This window comes from Hyalella azteca, unplaced genomic scaffold (genome assembly GCF_000764305.2).
Source record: "Hyalella azteca isolate HAZT.00-mixed unplaced genomic scaffold, Hazt_2.0.2 contig8914, whole genome shotgun sequence".
Lineage (NCBI taxonomy): Eukaryota > Metazoa > Arthropoda > Malacostraca > Amphipoda > Hyalellidae > Hyalella > Hyalella azteca.
Genome location: NW_025938997.1, coordinates 250819 through 271205, shown reverse-complemented (window position 1 = coordinate 271205; position 20387 = coordinate 250819). Strand labels below are relative to the sequence as shown.

Here is a 20387-nt window from a genome sequence, read left to right as displayed (position 1 = left end):
GCTGACGCTCGAATCTCCCACCACTCACCCTCATGGCTGACGCTCGAATCTCCCACCACTCACCCTCATGGCTGACGCTCGAATCTCCCACCACTCACCCTCAAGGCTGACGCTCGAATCTCCCACCACTCACCCTCAAAGCTGACGCTCGAATCTCCCACCACTCACCCTCAAAGCTGACGCTCGAATCTCCCACCACTCACCCTCAAAGCTGACGCTCGAATCTCCCACCACTCAACCTCAAAGCTGACGCTCGAATCTCCCAGCACTCACCCTCAAGGCTGACGCTCGAGTCCCCCGCCACTCACCCTCAAGGCTGACGCAGGTGACGGTGTCGTAGCTGAAGCGGTGGTTGCTGTTGGAGCAGACGCTCTCCTCGAGAGAGAAGTTTGCGCCGTCCCAGCGGCACACGTAGAACTTGTCGCACAGACGCCGCACGCCCTGCCGGGGGTTAGTGGTACTGTGGGTTGTTTGGGGGCTCTGCGTGGTGGCTCACAGCTACTTGTAAGGACTTGACAGTACTTAGTGATAATTAGGGTATTCGATGCACTTGATACTACGTAGGGGTACTTGATGACTATTGCATTACTTGGCTGTAACACGAGATGTCCGTGGAGGTAGCGCAGTCGTTGCCACAAATTTAACTCTTAGACTCGCCCTACAGCCACGAAACATGCACAGCTACGCTCACCTTCAGAGCTACGAAGTCACAGACAAAGCTAGCAACACTGTGAGCCACATAGTTTTGTAGTGCTTAAAACCACAGCACCCTAGGTCTGCAGCTCAAGTCAGCCTCGTCTCCATGGTTGTGTAACTTAATGATGGCGCCACCAATGACCGTCTCAACCTTTCAACTTAACTCCAACTCTCCACCGCGCTGCAGCAATGAGGTTAGGTTATGTCCGGCTATGTTAGAAAGGAGAGTCGGGGTAATTGTGGAGGTAAGGGCCATGCTGGGATTGAACATCCATGAAGGCGATTCAGACTTGAGCAGAGGCTGCGGACTTGCGGTGTTCTTGGTTTACGAACTCAACTTCATAAGCTACTCTCTCCCATATATAACATGTTCGAGCAGGAGAAGGTATATAAATGTGATGGTGGTTTTGCAGCCACTAACATGCATATAGTTTGTGGGTTTCCTTACTTTAATGCAAAGAAATGTTCGTCGCAGCCAGCGAAATATTAGCTTAACTTCGCTTGGGTACAAATTGATTCGTTCACATTCATTCAAATCCGTTCACATTCATTCAAATCCAAATGGATGATTCCTTAGAGCTAATTATTGACAACCCGTACTTTAATCTTCACGTTAGAAATCCCGACGATGACATGTAATACTGTTAATTCTCGACTTATGCTCAAGATGACCTTATTGACCTTATTAATGCTCAAGATGAGGCATATCTAAATGTCTAAAACCATATCCATGTCTGTGATCGGCCATCTGATGCGGTAAATCTTTGCATCTCAAACGAACTATTCACGCTTGCTGATGATTTCGTTTCAATGGCTCGGAGGACGGCGATCAAGTATCAAATTACAGACATGAACGAATCGAGGACAATTATTATAAATATTTTATTTCTCTCAAACCCTTGGTTGTTATCGCAATCTGTTTGTATAGCCTACTTAAAAACTAATTATTAATTGGCAAGCGAGTAAACGTCCATTCATAAGTGATTAGCATGTTAATTGACCCCTGGCCGAACAACTACTGAGGCAAAACACCGTTAAGCCCAAAACATCCGTTTAAAATGTTTCGTTGAACATGAACCAAATGTGGCGTGTGGCGTACCAGAGAATACTTCATGCAGGTATGGGCCCGCTAGAAGGCATTTCTAGAGTGGGATAGTCAAGGTGAGACTTTTATAAAAAAATAATAGCGGTTTCAGCGTTTAGTAGGCCGTAGGCTTGTTGCCGATTCTTAACATCGCAGAAACATTCACAGCATTTTGCGGTCTCGAACTCGCAACTCACTGCTACAATTTTGCTGTGCTTAACCGCCCGGCCTCCTCGCCAATTCTGACCAGAAACTAGCGCGCAGAGCTGAGATCGAACCCGCGCCTCTTTGCTCTAATCCTGGTACTCTGAACTTTAACCACTGGGCCACCCTATATACTATAAGATCTATACTTCACAGTTCAGACTGGCGCTTGCAACACTTACCTTGTAGACGCCGCCAGGTCCACACTGGGGGACGAAGTCACAGTTGAACCTGAGCACTTGTTCGTTACGAGGGATCTCTTGGTCGCGGGTGCACACTAGCGTGGTGTTGTACTCATGGGTTAAAAACTCGGTGACGGCAGGGTGGGGGGAAGGCGTTATGGCAGGGGTGGAGGGTAGTTCATGAATGGGGAGGATGGAGTCTGTGTCAGAGACCGGCATGGAGGACCCGCACAGTCGGTAGTTCGCTGCACAGGAAAACAATTGCATCACTAACATTTGTTATATTTACGCCTGAGTAGGGTGTAATATTGCAAATGAGTGAAATGGTGAAAGTTACACATTGAAACAAAAAATGCATTCGTTTGTTTTGCACGATATTTTAATTTCCTGAAATATGAGGACCGGGTGGAGAGCGCAATAGTATCCGTTTTGAATTGAAACTCCGAGCTGGCCGATGGGAGGAACTGATTTGAATTAGAACTATAAATTTTCACCCTACTCCAGAGTTCTGCAGTGCCCACCTTTAATGCTTGGACTCAATCGTTTTCTGACGATTGATTGTTCAACTGACGGCTTCGACTCACCAGTGTTCTGCGGCACACAGGCAAGGGTCTCGTAAAGTAGCACTTGGCCGGCAGCGCAGTAGGAGTCCACGTTGGTCAACACAGGGCGCATCGACACACACTTGTAGAACTTTGAGCACGTTGTGCGGGTGTCCTGACCACGCGACATGATAGAAAATTATGATTATTTTATGATTTCAAAATGTATGGCATTGTAAATTTAAATGACGTTATTGATTTAGACGGAATCATTCTTTGTCCAATATATTAAAAATAGTTAGGAGTTCGTTACTCTATCAGCCAATAACTGACGATTCTTCAAGCCGATATACGTGCATTTAGGCCGCTACGTGTACTTAAATCGCTACGTGGACTTAGTCCGTCCGCTGCGTGAGCATAAACGACTTTCGATACCAAAGCCTACGGACTTATTATTAGGTGTTTAAGGCTGGACAGTGACCCAAGTCCTAAGGTAACATGTCGCAGGCCCATGATCTTCGGCCAGTAAAATTTGGGAGCGCGGTCAAAGTTCTGAGGTTATGTCGGTAACGCCACTTTGGCTGTCGTTCCGACTCATCCCGGCGTCGTTCAAGCAGTCAGATGAACCAAGTACGTGACCGGTTGACTCGTGTGAACATGCAATCTAATCGAATTAAAAAAAAACTGATTTACAACGACCTCTAATATTTTCATCGCCATGGCAGTGATCGGAGATGAATTCGGATGCGAGACGAAATTTCAGGGGAGTCATGAATTTAATTTACCTAATGATGAACTATGCAACACAAAACTACGGGTACAGTCACAAAAAATGTGCTACTTTGATAATTAAAAAAATCCTTTTGAGGAATTCCATCTCATCCTACTCTCACCACAAAGCTGCTCGAAGGCAGACACATGGCGTGGTGCACTCACCACAAATTTGCCCGAAGGCAGACACATAAGGTCTTCGTTGCACAGAATCGACACTGCATCGTCGGGCACGAAAATCTCGCCTCTGCCGTTACAACTGACCGAAAACGAGCCGTTTTTCGGATCGTCGATTTGGATGCTGGGCTGGAAGCCAGCATCCATGCAATCTTGAGAAAAAAGTTACAGGAATTCTAATGATTGAGCCAAACATTGCTGAATATAGAATAAGTCTTCTTGGATTTCTCCAAACGTTTCTGATGCTAAAATTATAAATAATGCTTAGGAAAAACAAACAAAGCGAGTGAAGTATATAGACCTCGGAATAAAATACGCGCAAAGTATTACTTTAGGTTAATTGGAAGGTATAATTCAAACATCGTGACAAAATAATATTGATAACTAGGAATTTAAATGCAAAGAAAAATCCAAATAAGTTCATCATATATTATAGAAAATGTTTCAGAGTCCAGCTCCATCGTCAGTTCAAAGATTCTAGAATGAACATGAAATCACAAGTTAGTACAATTGAAAGTCACGGAACTGAAATTAAAATTTAAATTTACAAATAAATGACAAAGGAGAAGAAACAAAACAAGCGCAAAACCTATCTATTCTCAATCTTGTGGGGATATGAGCTAAAAGCTAAATTAAAACTGGGCTTAAGTTTAAAAAATGAAAAACGTTTCTAAAATGCGCAGATCTGAAGTACCGGAAGTGGAAGCTAACACCTTATAGAGTCACTGTCAGATACAGGAACATTGCACTGCTCGGCATGTGTAATGTTGCAATGAGTACGCACAGCCGAATGAAGGGGCGTGAAAGCAACTGTCCATTCCTGCCCTTATGCTCTGTCATTAATAATGCTTCTGCCCTTATGTTCTACGACCCTAGAATAAATATTGCGTGACGTCATCCCATCGCAGAACATTCACAGAATTTTGCGGTCTCGAACTCGCAACTCACTGCTACAATTCTGCTGTGCTTAACCGCCCGGCCTCCTTGCCGATTCTGACCAGAAACTGGCGCACAGAGCTGAGATCGAACCCGCGCCTTCTGCACCAATCTTGGTACTCTGAACTGTAACCACTGGGCCATTGTAACCACATTGAGCACAACAATATTGTTAAGCTAGGGACGATTGCATTTGAACAGGGAGCATATCTTTGTATCCAAAGAAAGAACCGATTTTGAAATTGTTTACCAACACAACTTAAAGATTGACATTTGGGAAGAATCTATTAACCAAGACTTTTAATTCTCCCTACATAGCTTCGGACGCAAGGCCGAAGTATAGAAAATAACAATAAACTACGTTCCTACTATCGCGCTCGGGAGCAACCTCACTGTATATCTTCGACATTAATTTCTTGATTTGGATGTAAACACCAAATTTCCCAGAAATCCACTAAGCGAGAAACTATTGCGCAAAGATTCAAATTCAGCGTGCATAGCATTAAAAAATTTATGTCGAAGCGATAAAGTGAGATTGCTCCCGAGCGCAACAGTAGGAACGCAGTTCATTATTATTTTCCGTACTTCGGTCCGCCGTCCGAAGCTATGTCGAGAGAATTGAAAGTCTTGTTTAATAGATACTTCGCAAAGGTCAAATGTTAAGTTGTGTGGGTAAACAATTTCAAAATCGATTCTTTCTTTACATATAAAGATATGCTCCATATTCAAATGCGATCGTCCCTATAGTTTATCATCATTGTGGCGCTCGATGTGCATCTGCGTACGTCGGTATGACGTCACGCAATCTTTATTATAGGGTCGCAGAGCATAAAGGCAGGACTGGACAGTTCATAAAGGCAGTTCAGTGCAATGTTCCTGTATCTGACAGTGACTCTAAGGTGTCAGCTTCCACTACTTCCGGTACATCAGATCTGCGCATTTTAGCATCATTGTACATTTTTTAACTTTGGCCTCGTTTTATTTCAGCTTTTATCTCATATCCCCTTGAGATTGTGAATAGATAGGTTTTGCTGTTTTTTCTTGTGCTTTGTCTATTATTTGTAAATTTAGAAACTGAAATTTAATCAGTTCCTTGATTTTCACTTGTATTAACTTGTGATTTCATACGCATTCTAGAATCTTTGAACTGACGATAGAGCTGGACTCCGAAACGTTTGTATGAAGTTATGATGAATTTTTGTGGAGTTTTTTATTTATTAAATTCCTAGTTAATATGCGATTCAAGCAAATAAGTGACGACAATACTTTAATAGTAATAACATGTGTAAAAGAGCCTGCTAGGGTTCGGTGATACATTCGGCTACATGAACATGGATTGCAGTGAGAAAATAACAAAAACTGAGGACATTATACACAATATCACTATATTCATAACTCTCGCTAATAACACTACATGCACATAAATAGTTATGCACTATTGCACTGCTGTCAGTATTAAAACTTCCTGCACTTTATTCACCAATAGTACTAAATGCAAGACTATCACTGAATGCAATGCATGCATTTCCTTACAACAGCACCCACTCCTCCGCATATTCCTTCCCTAGTTTTTGTACTTCAGTAACACAAGCACTACGTACTACAAGCTGTTCAATGTTGCCGTAGCAATAATACACACCAACGCACCACACACTACGAGTACTTAGCGCACTACGTGAACAACCCCCAGCACTAGCATTACAACCTACCATCAACTTCCTGCCGCAGTACTGGGCTCCTGACGAAGGCGCTGGTAGGGGCTTGGCAAGAGAAGAGCTGGTGGCAGAGCAGCCCTGTTTTGTTGCCGCCGTTACAGACGGTCTTGGCGGCGCAGACCTCCGCCTCAGTGGCGCAGGTCGGCGCAGGCAATGCCTCATAGCTGGCATTAGCCGGGCATGAGACGCTTGCTGACGGGAAGACAGTTTAAAATTTTTTAACATAAACGAAATACCTATTACATTTACTTTTTAGCGCATTTTTTCATTTATGGAAAATAGGTGCTATTGTGCTCGTCATGTCCGTCCGTCCGTCTGTCTGTCCGTGACTTCGCGTTTTCGTCGACAAAAAATGCGCTCTCTGTCACTCACTGCAGTGAGTACTGAGTTATATTTTTTAGTATTTGTGTGAACTAATGTTATGTGCGGTTATGCCTACCGAATGAAGTTCATGCAGATTTGGAGTATTGAAGAGCAACACAGTGGTGTGCAACTTGTTTCATGTATCTGTAGAAGGTTTTGGGCAATAGTAAAGGCCAAGAAACAAACGCTTGTATAAAATATTGCAATTTCACAACCCCTTGATTCCAGTATCGATTGTCGTCGTTTAGTGCATGTGTGTGTGTATGCGAGTTCACGATGATGACCAGCATGCCAGCCTGTTACTTGCGGAGCTTGTATGGCCTGTAGTTTTGACCGCAATAACAACATCAACGACGATATAGACGTGTTTGTTGTTTCAGATGTGGATGTAGAAAATGAATATTTTCAAAAAGATGTCATCAGTGAGGGAGATGGGGCTTGGAAGGAAGATGCCAAGGCTAATGTCGTAGTAATATTCAAGGCTTGGGTGTGGTGCTATTGTATTTTATGTGGAAGAGTCTTCCCAAGACACATGAGTGAAGGTGTAATGGGATAGACGCTTCTTGCAGTGGTAGTTGTAATGTTGTTCGGATTCAACATGCTGATGATGCTTTACGTAGCTTTTGAATAACGTTTTAAAGTTGTTTTTCAGTTCAATAACTATCATTCTTATACTTCTCGGTTCATTGCATCAGTGGTTAGAGTGTCACATCGCTAAGGGAATCCAGTTTTTATTCGTGCGATTCTGTTCTCTATTTTATTCTGTATCATTTTCTTGTTATTGGGAAGGCTTAGGCGCACTTTCCACAATGGAGGAAAATACTTTTTGATAAAATGTGGCACTCGTCACGACTGAGAGGAACACACGATTGTTGAAGAACAGGTTACTCACCAGGCGAGGGAGCAACACACTGATTGAGGGAAGGGTCCCACAGGTCGGCGTCATTGCACAGAGATTTCTCAGTCAGCACCGTGTCGCCCTCCCGACACACGTGCTTGATGACGCACCGTCGCAATATCTGCGGTTGCCAACTTGCGTCATGGATGTTTTTATCAAGGTTTCATTCATTTGATTATTTATATGCATGAATTAAAATTGAATATACTAGTGTAGATATCGGCCCGTATGCTAAATAGGGCACTAGCACTACGAAGTAGCACTATGCACTACGAAGTGTCCCGTTTATATGCTAAATACGTCACAGACACTAAGCACTTCGAAGTAGCCCTACAATGTTTAGTGTCGCTTAGTGTCGCACTACTGATTCGTGTTCAGAAAGACTTTGAAGTGCTACTTCGCTGTTAGAGTACTTTATAGTGCCGCACATCGCTATGAGTCTATTGAAGAATGGTAGTTAAGTGTTCAAATAATTAATTATTCCCTAAGTAATTCTCATTCTTTGCAGAAGATTGATGTAAAATGTCTAATTGTGATGGTTATGGTACTAGTGAAAATTGTGATGGTGAGCTGAAATTTGCAATGCGTCTACGCGCTTTTCCCATCATACTGTATATTCAAAGTCCACGCTGCCCAAAGACATCGAACAAAAGAGAGAAGCATGGAAAGTTCTTGCAGAAGAATTCAAAATGACTCCAGAAAAAAATTAATAATAAAATTAAAAACATGGTATCAAAAACAAGAAAAGTATTTTCTACTTCTACGTTGTTCATCTGTTTCGCCAAGGAAAATGTCAGCCATAAGAATAACATGTTGTTCACTGAAGCGGTACACTTTTTTATATTCATGGCATGTAGTTCCTGAGGTTTTTACGCGATGATGCCTTTGCTGTAAGCCAAACAGATCCATAGCTGACGAAGTAAACAAGGTTAAATATACCGTAGTGTCGTCGTGAAGTGCGGTGTGTTGGACACTTCAGATTTTTGTAGTGCGCGTTATGCTTTTGGCTCTATTTAGCATACCAACCGTAGTGTTCCATGCCGCACTATGGCTTGTAGTGCTTCGTAGTGCTAGTTCCCTATTTAGCATCCGTGCCATAGACAGAGGTGGGCAGTAGCGCGCTACATATAGCGGTAGCGGTAGCCGCGCTACATTTAAGCTAATGTAGCGGTAGCGGTAGCGCCCGCTACATATGCGCCCGCTACATGTAGCGGTAGCGGCCGCTACCTTTCAAAGTAGCGCTGCCCAGCCCTGCTAATGCCCCATGACGTCATGACGAAATTAACTAAAGCTACATGCCCCGCACAAGGAGCTAGCAGACGAGTTGAACACCATTCCGGAGAACCTCGAATATTTCATCAAATATGCCCAGGCAGAGGCAAATAAAGGGCCGTGTGGGGCTTCTGAATAACTGCGATATTTTCGTTTAATACGATCATGGTAAGTGCGAACTGATAGGTCTTTGTCACGATAGGAGCACGAAATTGGAGTCCTTCAGGAACTGACAGGGGCGGGAGCTGATTAACAATGAGTTTGAAACTCCGGACCTACAGAGGTGTATTAAAAAATTATCAACTTATTCGGCTTGTGGCCATAGAAGAGATTTACATGCAAGCACACGTCGCGCAGTGCTTCCCCTACACGCCACTCCCCGTACACGTTTCCCACACACCCCCACACACCTGGATCCCCGCGGGGGGGCACACGAAGCTGTCCTCGCAGTGGCGCAGTTTGTCCTCACACACAACCTCAGCGGGGGGACGGGGTCCCGGGGCCCTGCACAGCTCCGACTCTGTGGACATAATGGCAGTGTGGACATAGTGGCTGTGTGGACATAGTGGCTCTGTGGACATAGTGGCTGTGTGGACATAGAGGCTGTGTGGACATAGTGGCTGTGTGGACATAGTGGCTGTGTGGACATAGTGGCTGTGTGGACATAGTGGTTGTGTGGACATAGTGACTCTGTGGACATAGTGGCTCTATGGAGATAGTGGCTCTGTGGACATAGTGGCTCTGTGGACATAGTGGCTCTGTGGACATAGTGGCTCTGTGGACATAGTGGCTCTGTAGACATAGTGGCTCTATGGACATAGTGGCTGTGTAGATAGACATAGTGGCTCTGTAGACATAGTGGCTCTATGGACATAGTGGCTGTGTGGACATAGTGGCTCTATAGACATAGTGGCTCCGTGAACATAGTGGCTGTGTGGACATAGTGGCTCGGTGGACATAGTGGCTCTGTGTACATAGTGGCTCTGTGGCATTACTAGTGGCTCTGTGGACATAGTGATTCTGTGGACAAATAGGCTCTGTAGACATAGTGGCTTTGTGGACATAGTGGCTCTGTGGACATAGTGGCTTTGTGGACATAGTGGCTCTGTGGACATAGTGTTTCTGGGGCTATAGTGAGTCTTTGGGAATGGTGGCTCTGTGTGCATAGAGACTCTGTATCAAGTGCTCCAGTCGAACATCAAACATTTCCGTCGAATATCAGTTGTTCCCTCCAAATGATCAATAATTTCTGACGAATTTTAAGCGTTCCTCTCGAATATTATGTGTTATATTAACTCCCAACACGCATAAATTAAGTCAAACTTCATGAAATTTTTTCCCAGTGCAAAAATAAAGACACAAGCACCCTACCAGAACATACTCGTGCATTCACGAATGCCTGAGAATCAGGAAAAGACTTACCCAACTGGCACGTGTACGCTAGTTTGTCATAGGCAGTTGTAGGGGCAGAGGGGTTTGATGGTGCACGAAAATCACTTACCCAACCAACACTTGTCCTTGAGTTTGTCGTAGCAGAGGGGTTTGATGGTGCACGAAAATCACTTACCCGACCAACACTTGTCCTTGAGTTTGTCGTAGCAGAGGGGTTTGATGGTGCACGAAAATCACTTACCCAACCAACACTTGCCCTTGAGTTTGTCGTAGCAGAAGGGCTTGATGGTGCACGAGAATCACGTACCTGACCGACACTCGCCCTTGAGTTTGTCGTAGAGGTAGTTGTAGGGGCAGAGGGGCTTGCTGGTGCCGTTGTTGCATTTGTTTTCGGCTGTTTGGCACAACTCAAACACCGGCACAAACTGGGTGGTCTGGATGGTTGGAGGACAAACGGCACGCCTGGTACAACCACTGACCGCCACCTCGCACGCAACCGGCACCGGTAGTCCCTCCAGGTCGATGCAAGCCGCCTCGGCAACCTCTGTTCAAATATTAGGTCACACAAGTTAGCATTGATTAATTCAGTATATTTTGAACGTCCGTTAGAATAATAGTAAAAATTTACCGGAAAAAATTCTCGTCCAAGATAGAGTTCAGAACTTGGATATGCCATAATACAGGTATTTAGACGGTTGCCAGATCAAAAGATTTCAATCAGATTGATTAATAAGGGAAGGCGCTTCTTGTCTAAAACAAGTCGTGGCTTGGTCATACCAGCTTCTCGTAGCCCTAGAAAGTTTTTCGCTCTTTTTCTGTTCGACTAACGATGTCGTAATAGTAATTAACAATAACAATTCTTTTTCTTTAAATCAGGAAGAACAAGAATGACTGGTTAGGGGGGAGAAGGGTGATTAAGGGCTGGAGGGTTGACTATACATATTGGCTCATTGGTCACTCACCATCATTTCGGGGGTAGGATACGGGGGTTGGGGTTGGGGAAGACATAGCCCCTCCATCACAGGCGAAAAGGCGCCGGCAGATGAGGGCCTCAGTGAGTGGTGAGGCGCACACCTGACGCCTCTCGCATGTCTCGGCCACAGGCTCGCAGCGGGGGGGCGAGGGAGACGCCACGTCAGGTGACTCGCAGGGGTACACCCCTGGGTGGGAGGCGTGGGAAACGTGATGCGACTGTGACATAACCTGACTGTGACGTGACTGTGTCTACTGTAACGTATCGTGTAAGTGACAAAACAATAAAGCTATACATGTGTTACATTGATGCCATTTTATAATAATAATAATGCAAAGTACTGAAGGAATTGTAGCAATATTATCATCGAGTGACAAAACTAAGCTGCAAGTTGTGGAGAGTTACTTGTTTTGAACATAAGTCTTGCTGAACAGTCAGTTTCAATACCATCGTGCACCTTGAGAATTGAGTGAGATTTTGTTTTTAAATATCGATCCACTTTTTGCCCTTGCATGCGTCAGACTGTCCCAGTTTGCGTCGGCGAAAGGGCGTATCTGTGCTACGTCCGCTCGCTGCTTGTGTTTTAAGTTAGGAAGTGTGTCAATTTTTGGACAATTCATTATTCTGAATGCGAGTTCTATGTAAGGGCTCGTAATTTCGATGCTTGGGTCCAATGGAAACCGAAGTCCCTCCTATGCTAGGTGGTCCCACGCACTCTCACGTATCCCTTGACGACCCTTAGTAACCTAATAAAATTTTGGTAACGCCTAGGCTTCTGCCAATGAGTCGCTACACTCGGATTAAAGTTATTCTGAGTATGCTTGGCCACCCGGCCGAAATCAGTTTCTGGTCAGAATCTTATATCCGTCTTTATAATTGCCTGGGAGTATGAGAAGGGTTAGTGGAGCAGAGTAATACCGAGCCAGCAAGCTGCGCATAGGCTTCAAAAGTAAACCGAAGCGGGCATATAGCGGCTGGTTTACGTGCTCCCTATTTCCTGGACGGAACCTATTTCAGAGTAATGCCCACATCTAAATTTTGTTTGGGTACAGGCAATGTATCACCGAAGCCATGTCCCGTCTGACTATACTGGGTCGTCACCACTAACCAGGTTCCCGTCACCACACCAGCCACCACTAACCAGGTTCCCGTCACTACACCCGTCACCACGTACCAGGGTCGCCGTCAACACACTGGTTGTTGCCGGCGTCAAATAGCCCCCCTGGACAGATGGTGTTCTCGCTGAACAGCTCGCCGTGCTTGTAGCACCGTCTGCGGACGTCGCACCGTCTGGTGACTACCTGTTGTCGCTGTGTCGACGGGCACACGTGACGGTCACTGCAGCCCGTTACGACGTCCTCACACGTCACTGACGAGACGTTGCGGGCCGCAATTGGGCCGCACAGGCTGAGCTCTGCAATAACGGACGAACCAGTGAATGGACGGACCACGCCTCAACGGGCCAGCCGTACGTACGTACCTGCTACCATAGCAAGAAGACACGTGTGAAATTATGTACCAAGATGACGTACCTACTGTCAACTAACGTACTAACAAGATAACCCTTTGTCAATGTTGGTACAGATGTGATAACCCGCTCTGTCAACAGCAGGCAGACTTATAATCATTACCATCTGAAACCTATCACAAACTATGAAATCCACCATAATCCATCACCATCTACCTCTACGTATAACCATCCACTACTAGAGCCTGGCACTCACCACCACCACCACCGTCACCTACAAACCATAACCACTACCTGCTAATCACTACCACCACCACCACCATCACCACCATCAGCACCTCTCCTCTACCACCGCCACCACCACCACCTCTCCCCACGACATAGTGGCGCCTCTCATAGTGGCGACCACCTCTCCCCACGACTATGTCCATAAATAGAGGCTGATTTACGACTGATTTATGTGCTACCCAAGTCCTGGGCGGAACCTATTGCGGAGTAATGCCCGCATCTAAATTTTATTAGGGTACAGGCAATGTATCCCCGAAGCAATGTCTCGCCTAACTAGACTGGGTCGTCACCACTAACCAGGGTCCCATCACCACCACTACCACCGCCTACAAACCATAACCACGACCAGTCAACCACGACCAGTCAACCACTACCACCACCACCTCCACCACCTGATACGCAGGACTTGTCAGCTGGTGCGTAGATGGTGCCGGGGGGGCAGACTTGGTAGGGGGGGCGGCCGTCGGCGCAGGTGACGAAGGCGCGGCGGCAGACGACCACCTGGGGCACGAAGCTCGTGCTGCTGAAGGAGGGGGGGCACAGCGCCCCCTTACTGCACTCTTCCACCTGCACCTCGGAGCAGGGAGGGGGCGTTGCTCCTGGGAGGCATTTTTAATGTTTAGTATTGCATTTTCCAACATTACAATATAGATCATAATTTAATGCAAGCAAAAATATAACATATATTGCATTATAATTGGTCTAACACAATAATGATACATTTCAGTCATGAGAGAAGTGGCTTTGTGTACATAAATACGTAGTAATATGATGATGGCAACATTATGGTAACATGGTGGCAACATGATGGCAACAAGGATCACCAGTGTTGACGGGGGCGACGGGTGAGGCCTCATATGTTGCCTCGCGAGGCTGTGGAGCGCAGGCAAAGTAGCGGCGACACACCAGCGCGCCGCTGTCAACTCCCCCACACCCCGGCAACTCCCGGCACTCCTCTCCCACGACCCCGCAGGTGGGGGGTAGAGGGTCCACGGGGGAAAGTTGTGGGTCCGTACACTCAGATTCTGGGGGATAAGGGCGATTAAGGGTCTTGGGGAAGAGGCACAGGGAGAAAGGAGAGGTGGGAAAGGGAGAAAGGAAAAGAGGGAGGGCAGAGGAAAGCTTATTGGAAAAAGGAAGGAAAATGAGGGAGAAACAATAAGGGAAAAGAAAGGCCAATGAAATTTAAAAATCATTATTCCAAGGTCATCGATGAGTGAAATAGAGTAACGGGATGTTTGTCGAGCAGGACGAGGAACATTTGAAAATTAAATGAATGAGATATTCGCCCTCGTGACTTGGGACCAGCCTTCCTGTTGGAGACTCACCCTGCGGGAGGACGACACAGCGGCTGGCGATCACATCAAACTTGGCCCCCACCGGGCACGCGGGCAGCGTTTGCGTCAGGACGCCGTCGCGGTAGCACCGCGTCAGGAGATCACAGGTGCGCAGCAGCCGCGGCGGCGCCGCACCTGCGCAGTAACGCGCGTCGCGGCAGCCCTCGATGACGTCCTCGCACGTTACTGCCGCTGGGGGTCGCACCGTCGCCGTGCATAGCTCTGACGCTGCCGGCGGCACGTAGGCGGTGTTTTTATTTATAGTGTTCATTATAATTTTCAACAAATTTGACCATTTATCTTACCTTCTTAATTTGCAATGTAAGTCATGAACTTTCTTCACTGAATATTTTTTTTCAAATATCCTGAGCTGAACCTCGTAAATTTTTTAACATTCTTGGACCTTAAGCCTCTTATCCTGGGGCTCGACATAAATCTTTGTTAAATTTCTACCCCGCATGACCTAACCCTATAATTCCAACCCCACACCTAACCCCACACTCACGGTGACGACAGGTGCCGGTAAGTTTCTCGTAGAGCAGGTTGGGGTCACAGACTCCCCCCACACCCACTCCCCCGCAGACGCGGTGGGCGCCATGACACACCTCGGAGGAGGAGACGCCCACCGAGGCGTTGATGCCGGAAGGGCAGAAGTGGGCGATGCGACACCCGCTCATCTCCACGCTGCAGGTGCTGGGTGGAGGAGTAATGTCCACGCAGGTGGAACCTGGGGGATCGATCAGTCCATTTGGAACAACGGGTGATAGGATGAGTAAAAGAAATAGGAAAGCTTGATCCCTATATGTATCGAATACTAGCTGTGGGGATGAGGGGTGGAGGATTAGTCTATTCATAGGACTGGGCGTGTCGTGGGGACCGAGGATGGGTGTGAATGATGCGTCGGGAGGATAAATATGTTGGGGGACTGCGGTATAGTGACGGGACTGGGGGTGCAGGAGATTAGGTCTGCTGATATTGGGTGCGTCGGGAAGGCTCACCTACTGCTGTTGGTGCCGGGGCTGGGGGAGGCCCCACCTCCCCACCGGGGAAGGCGCAGGTGAAGGCGACGTGGCAGACGAGCGCCTGCAGGTTGGCAGTCCCACATACACCCTGGGGAGCACAGCCCTCCCCCACCACCCTACATTGAGGAGCGGCAGTGGGGTACGGGGAGGATGGGGAGGAAGAGGACGCAGTCTCCACGCAACCCGCTGCTCAGAGGGGAGGAAAAGATATTGATGACAGCACGCGCCTGCACAGGCGTACACGCCTGCATAGATGTATCTTGATGACCGCAGTACACACCTGATGAGGCTATTGTTCCTGGGGAGTTTTTTTTCAATTTAAATAAATAAAAAGAAAGAATTAGTATCGAGTTGAAAAGAAACTTGTTATTATTCACCCCTGTAAGAGGCACCCCTGTAGCAGGCACTCTAATAAGAGGCTCTACGCACCGCTGGGAGCGCAGGTGTTGGCGTGAGGGTCGAAGTGGTGCAGAGGTGGGCAGAGTGGGCGCTGGCTGGTGACGGTACCGCCTTTGGAGCACACCTGCGTCACGTCACAGGAACGAGTGACCAGCCCACCACAGGTGAGCTCCCGACAGCCGCCCACTCGGTCCTCGCACACCACCTCGTGGCCTCCCACCCGGGGAGGGATGCGGCACAGGAAGGTGTCTGGCAGTTGGGGGCTCTCATGTAACACATTTCTTATTTTCTTAACAAGTATGAAGAATTAACTCAGATTTACAATACAAATTTCAGAAATCTTCGGTAGCTGATGACTTTCCATTTCCATCAGTATGCGTCATGTAGGTTTTTTATTCTGATGCTTTCACAAGAAGTATCACAATCACTATATGACGTACCCGTGTTAGGAAAAAGATTTAGTAAATTCTACAAAAAACTGTTCCTTTATTCCTAAAAAACCTCCCAAAAGGGGTTGGGCCCCACCTGGGTAGCAGCGTTGCTGGGCACGGTTCAGCCAGTACCCCACGGGGCACAGCCTTGTTGTGGTGCCGTTAGTGCATCGTATCTCTGCCACCTGACACAGCTCTGCCAGCTGTACGAAGTGGGTCACTGCCACGGAGTTCTGACACACCCCGTACTGCCCGCACCCTTCCACCACCTCCCTGCACGTCGGGGCTGGGGGAGGCGTTGGGGAGAGTGTGGGATAAGGAGACACTGAAGGGGTTGAGTGGTACGGGGGCGTTGGAGGGGTTGAGGTGTACGGAGGCGTTGGAGGGGTTGAGGGGTACGGCGGAACTGTGGTGGGAAAGAAAAATTTATAAAAAAATTACGTCAGTTAAACAAAAAATGCCATAGACAAATTTTTATAATAACGACAGAAAATAGAGTCATACGCAAGTAAAATACAGATGACTTATGTTAAATGGAAACGCTCTGATTTTAATGAGGGCAGTATTAAATAATATCGGGGGAAAAATATTAATGTAAGATCATAATTAAAATTTGTTCTGAATAAATCAATCGGGTATCAAAACTTTTACAGAATTCCTATGCAATACTATTATATTGTATATTAGCTTCTAAAAAGCTAGGCATTTGATTGATGATCGCTCCGCATGAAGAATTGTGAATTATATTACAATTTTATTGCAAATTTAAGAAAAGTACATAAACTGTACCCAAAAAACTAGAATAGTACTGCAAAATATTCCGAATCCCAATTAATGGATTGAATTTGAAAGAAATTCCCGTGTGTACTGAATAAGAAAGTTGCATATTAAATTTCATACATTGGTAGTACATTTCTTTGTCGGCATTTTGAAATACAAAGAAATGAGCAACCGAAACCGCCCAACCGCCCGATAACCTTCACAAATATTGATGGATGCGACTATGCAGGAGTTATGCAGATTATGAAATTGCCGGAATTTGGCAAAAAAGGCCAAACCGCCTACAAAAAATAGCCACTATTCAATATCTGCTAAATTTGTAATTTGCTGCGCAACAACTACATTTTTCGCGTTTTTATGAAATTTTCATTTACTCAAGAATACGGCGGCTAACGAGTCGGTAGTGAAGGTTGCACGAGTTGCGTGATGGCTTTTATTTGAACTTCTTGCACAATTTGGTACTGGGCCAAGATTGAAAAAAAAGCGTGTTGGCAACAGAATTGACTCAGTAACCGCTGACTGCAGGGGACCTTCAAATCTCGCGGGCAATCAACGAAGCCGCATTGTGAGTGCTTGCAGTTATTGACTCCACCGCCAATGTTGACTGAATCAGTCTCATTGCTAACGCTGAGCATCATATGATGCATAATTCATTGTAAAAGCCATTCCCGTTGCCAACAAAATGTTCACCCACCAATTGGGATAGTAGGGTCGGAAAGGGGTTGAGGCACTATAGTTCTCATCAGGCAGGATGGTGAGCCGGGATGGAGTTGTGGCATTGCTCACTCATCAGGCGGGATGGTGGGTTCGGCAAGGGGTTGAGGCACTTCCATCGGGCGGAATGATGGGGTCGGGAATGGGTTAAGGCACTATCTCATCGGGCGGGATGGTGGGGCATGGAATGGGTTGAGGCACTAGTTCTCATTGGGCGGGATGGTGAGGCAGGGAATGGATTGAAGCCCTATAGTTCTCATCGGGCGGTATGGTGGGGTCGGGATATGGTTGTGGCATTGCTCACTCACCGGATGGGTTGATGGGTTGAGGGGTGCAGGTGTGCAGTGGATTGCCGTGCACGCACTGGTCCAGGGCGTCGGAGAACACCGTCCCCGCCTCGCACTCGAAGTACGCGCGGTTGAAGAAGCCCAACCCGTGACGGTCGTAACACCTGTCACGGGGACGTCACGGTATTGTCTTATTACGGTATTGTGGGCTACACCTGTCACGACGACGTCACAGTATTGTCTTATTACGGTATTCTGGGCTACACCTGTCTCGAGGACGTCACGGTATTGTCTTATTACGGTATTGTGGGCTACACCTGTCTCGAGGACGTCGTATTGTCTTATTACGGTATTGTGGGCTACACCTGTCTGGAGGACGTCGCGGTGTTGTCTTATTACGGTATTGTGGGCTACACCTGTCTCGAGGACGTCGCGGTATTGTCTTATTACGGTATTATGGGCTACACCTGTCACGGGTACGTCACAGTATTGTCTTGTTATGGTATTGTGAGATATTATTCATAACGTGTCAAAGTTATGGCGTCAATGATATATACTGGAAACGGCAGCAGCACTTCGTATCTGTAGCTTAACCGGGAGCACCTATGTAAACTGTTCGAAAATCACCGTAATACGGGAAACTGGCAATCCAGTGGAGTACCACGTACCTGTAGTACCACGTACCTGCAGTACCACGTACCTGTAGTACCACGTACCTGTAATACCAGGTGCAGTTACGGGGGTGGGGGAAGACCCCCACGGAGGGGCAGGGGACGAGGGGCTTGACGATGTAGTCAGGGTACCTGAAGTCTGGGGAATAATATTGAGGATGTATTAGTTGGGGATTTTTCATGCTAAAGTTGAATAAATTTCACTATTGTTCTAAGAAAGTCTGATATATGATGTACTTTGTGAATCTCCTTCAATTCCTATTATGGTCATGACTGCTATCAACACCTGTTCCACAAAACTCGCAAATTTTTCATTGCACAATGCAGCATTTTACAAAAGTTTGGGGTTACAAAATAGCGATACAATAGCTTTATTTGTTGAATTAGACATGGCCGCCTCTAATGTTAACAAATTTGAATGTTTACGACGATCTAACGAGAAATTGAACATTTTCAACAACAACAATCGTGAGCCTCACAACCATCGTGACCCCCACAACCATCTAAACTCCCCCATCCCACTTACCACCCAGCCCACTAAACCCCCACCGCCGCCTCACCGATGGTCCCCACAGCCCCGGAGGGACCGTAGGCGGCCTGCGCAGCGCCGGCGCAGATCAGCGCCAGCAGCCCGGCGGTCGCCACGGCGCTGTGTGCAGCCTGTAGAAAAATAACTTATTTTTGAGAATAGAAATTTATGAAATTTGTCAAGAAAAATTGTCATGCAATAATGTCACTAGATTGCTTGAATCGCAGATTCACTAGAAATTTAAAAGCGAAGAAAACGCCACAAAAATTCAGCATTTCTCTAGTGAAAACGTTTCGGAGAGCTAGGAGACGATAGAGCTGGTCTCCGAAGCGTTTTCAATAGAGAAATGATGAATTTTTGTGGCGTTTTCTTCGCTTTTAAATTTCTAGTAAATTTTTCAAGAATGTATAAGATGAATTGGAGCGACAACCACTATAATTATGGGTCTCAGGTCTCAGCGATGGGCTTGACTTTGTAGGCACGTCAACAAATCATCATTCAGCAACTCAACACTGCCTGCCAATCACTATCCAGCAACGCTTATTTGCTTGATTTCAACACGTTTTTTTTATGGAAGAGAAGATATTATTGCCGCTGTGTTTTGCCGCGTGATGGAAGAATTAATTTAAACGGACAGCTTCGTTGTCACGCAGCACACGGTGTCCCGAAAAAAATGATAACTAAATGTAATACAGGAAGCAAAACTTAATATATTATTTAACAAACGATATTATAGCACATCATGTTTCAATAAAGCAAAGTAAATTAGTTATTTTCGTCAAAAGTTCAGTTTGTCTAGCTATTGAAAATGTCGCCAGCCATGCGTACTCAACAGCGGCTAGGCCGCCCCATGTTACTCTGTCATTTCTTCACTCGCATTCACCTACACGCGAAGAAATGAACAAAAGACATATGAGATGATGAGGTGAAAGTTGTGGTCGTGTTGTGGTTCTGTTGTGGTCGTGTTGTGGTCGTGTTGTGGTCGTGTTGTGGTTCTGTTGTGGTTTGTTTTGCTCATATCTTGTCCCGCTGCAGGTTATCGCTTTCTTGTCGAGGTTGCGCTCTAGTAGAGGCACCTCCACAACCTCTCACTCAGGTTCACATTTGATACAGCGCCCGCCCTACGTCGCTCCCTACGCCTCAATGGCGCCCGTCCTACAGCGCCCATATGTCTCCCTCACGCCCACTCTACAGCGCCCATATATATGCCTCTCTCTGACGCCCGCCCTACGGCGCCCATACGCCTCCCTGGCGCC

General features: G+C 46.5%; 1 protein-coding gene across 1 annotated transcript in view; it reads right to left on the bottom strand.

Annotated features, from left to right (window-relative positions):
- LOC108674737 overlaps positions 1-20387 on the bottom strand; it is a 48474-nt gene that overhangs the window by 16637 nt on the left and 11450 nt on the right. The window contains exons 2-21 of the mRNA XM_018162703.1: positions 19163-19262; positions 18648-18741; positions 17953-18095; positions 16245-16556; positions 15750-15968; positions 15297-15506; positions 14804-15025; positions 14290-14526; positions 13786-13986; positions 13354-13560; positions 12380-12619; positions 11195-11392; positions 10540-10776; positions 9251-9360; positions 7563-7689; positions 6302-6499; positions 3645-3808; positions 2751-2883; positions 2167-2411; positions 309-441 (exon numbers count right to left, since the gene is read on the bottom strand). Of these exons, the coding sequence (XP_018018192.1) occupies positions 309-441; positions 2167-2411; positions 2751-2883; positions 3645-3808; positions 6302-6499; positions 7563-7689; positions 9251-9360; positions 10540-10776; positions 11195-11392; positions 12380-12619; positions 13354-13560; positions 13786-13986; positions 14290-14526; positions 14804-15025; positions 15297-15506; positions 15750-15968; positions 16245-16556; positions 17953-18095; positions 18648-18741; positions 19163-19262 (3730 nt within the window). The remainder of the gene's footprint in view (positions 1-308; positions 442-2166; positions 2412-2750; positions 2884-3644; positions 3809-6301; positions 6500-7562; positions 7690-9250; positions 9361-10539; positions 10777-11194; positions 11393-12379; positions 12620-13353; positions 13561-13785; positions 13987-14289; positions 14527-14803; positions 15026-15296; positions 15507-15749; positions 15969-16244; positions 16557-17952; positions 18096-18647; positions 18742-19162; positions 19263-20387) is intronic.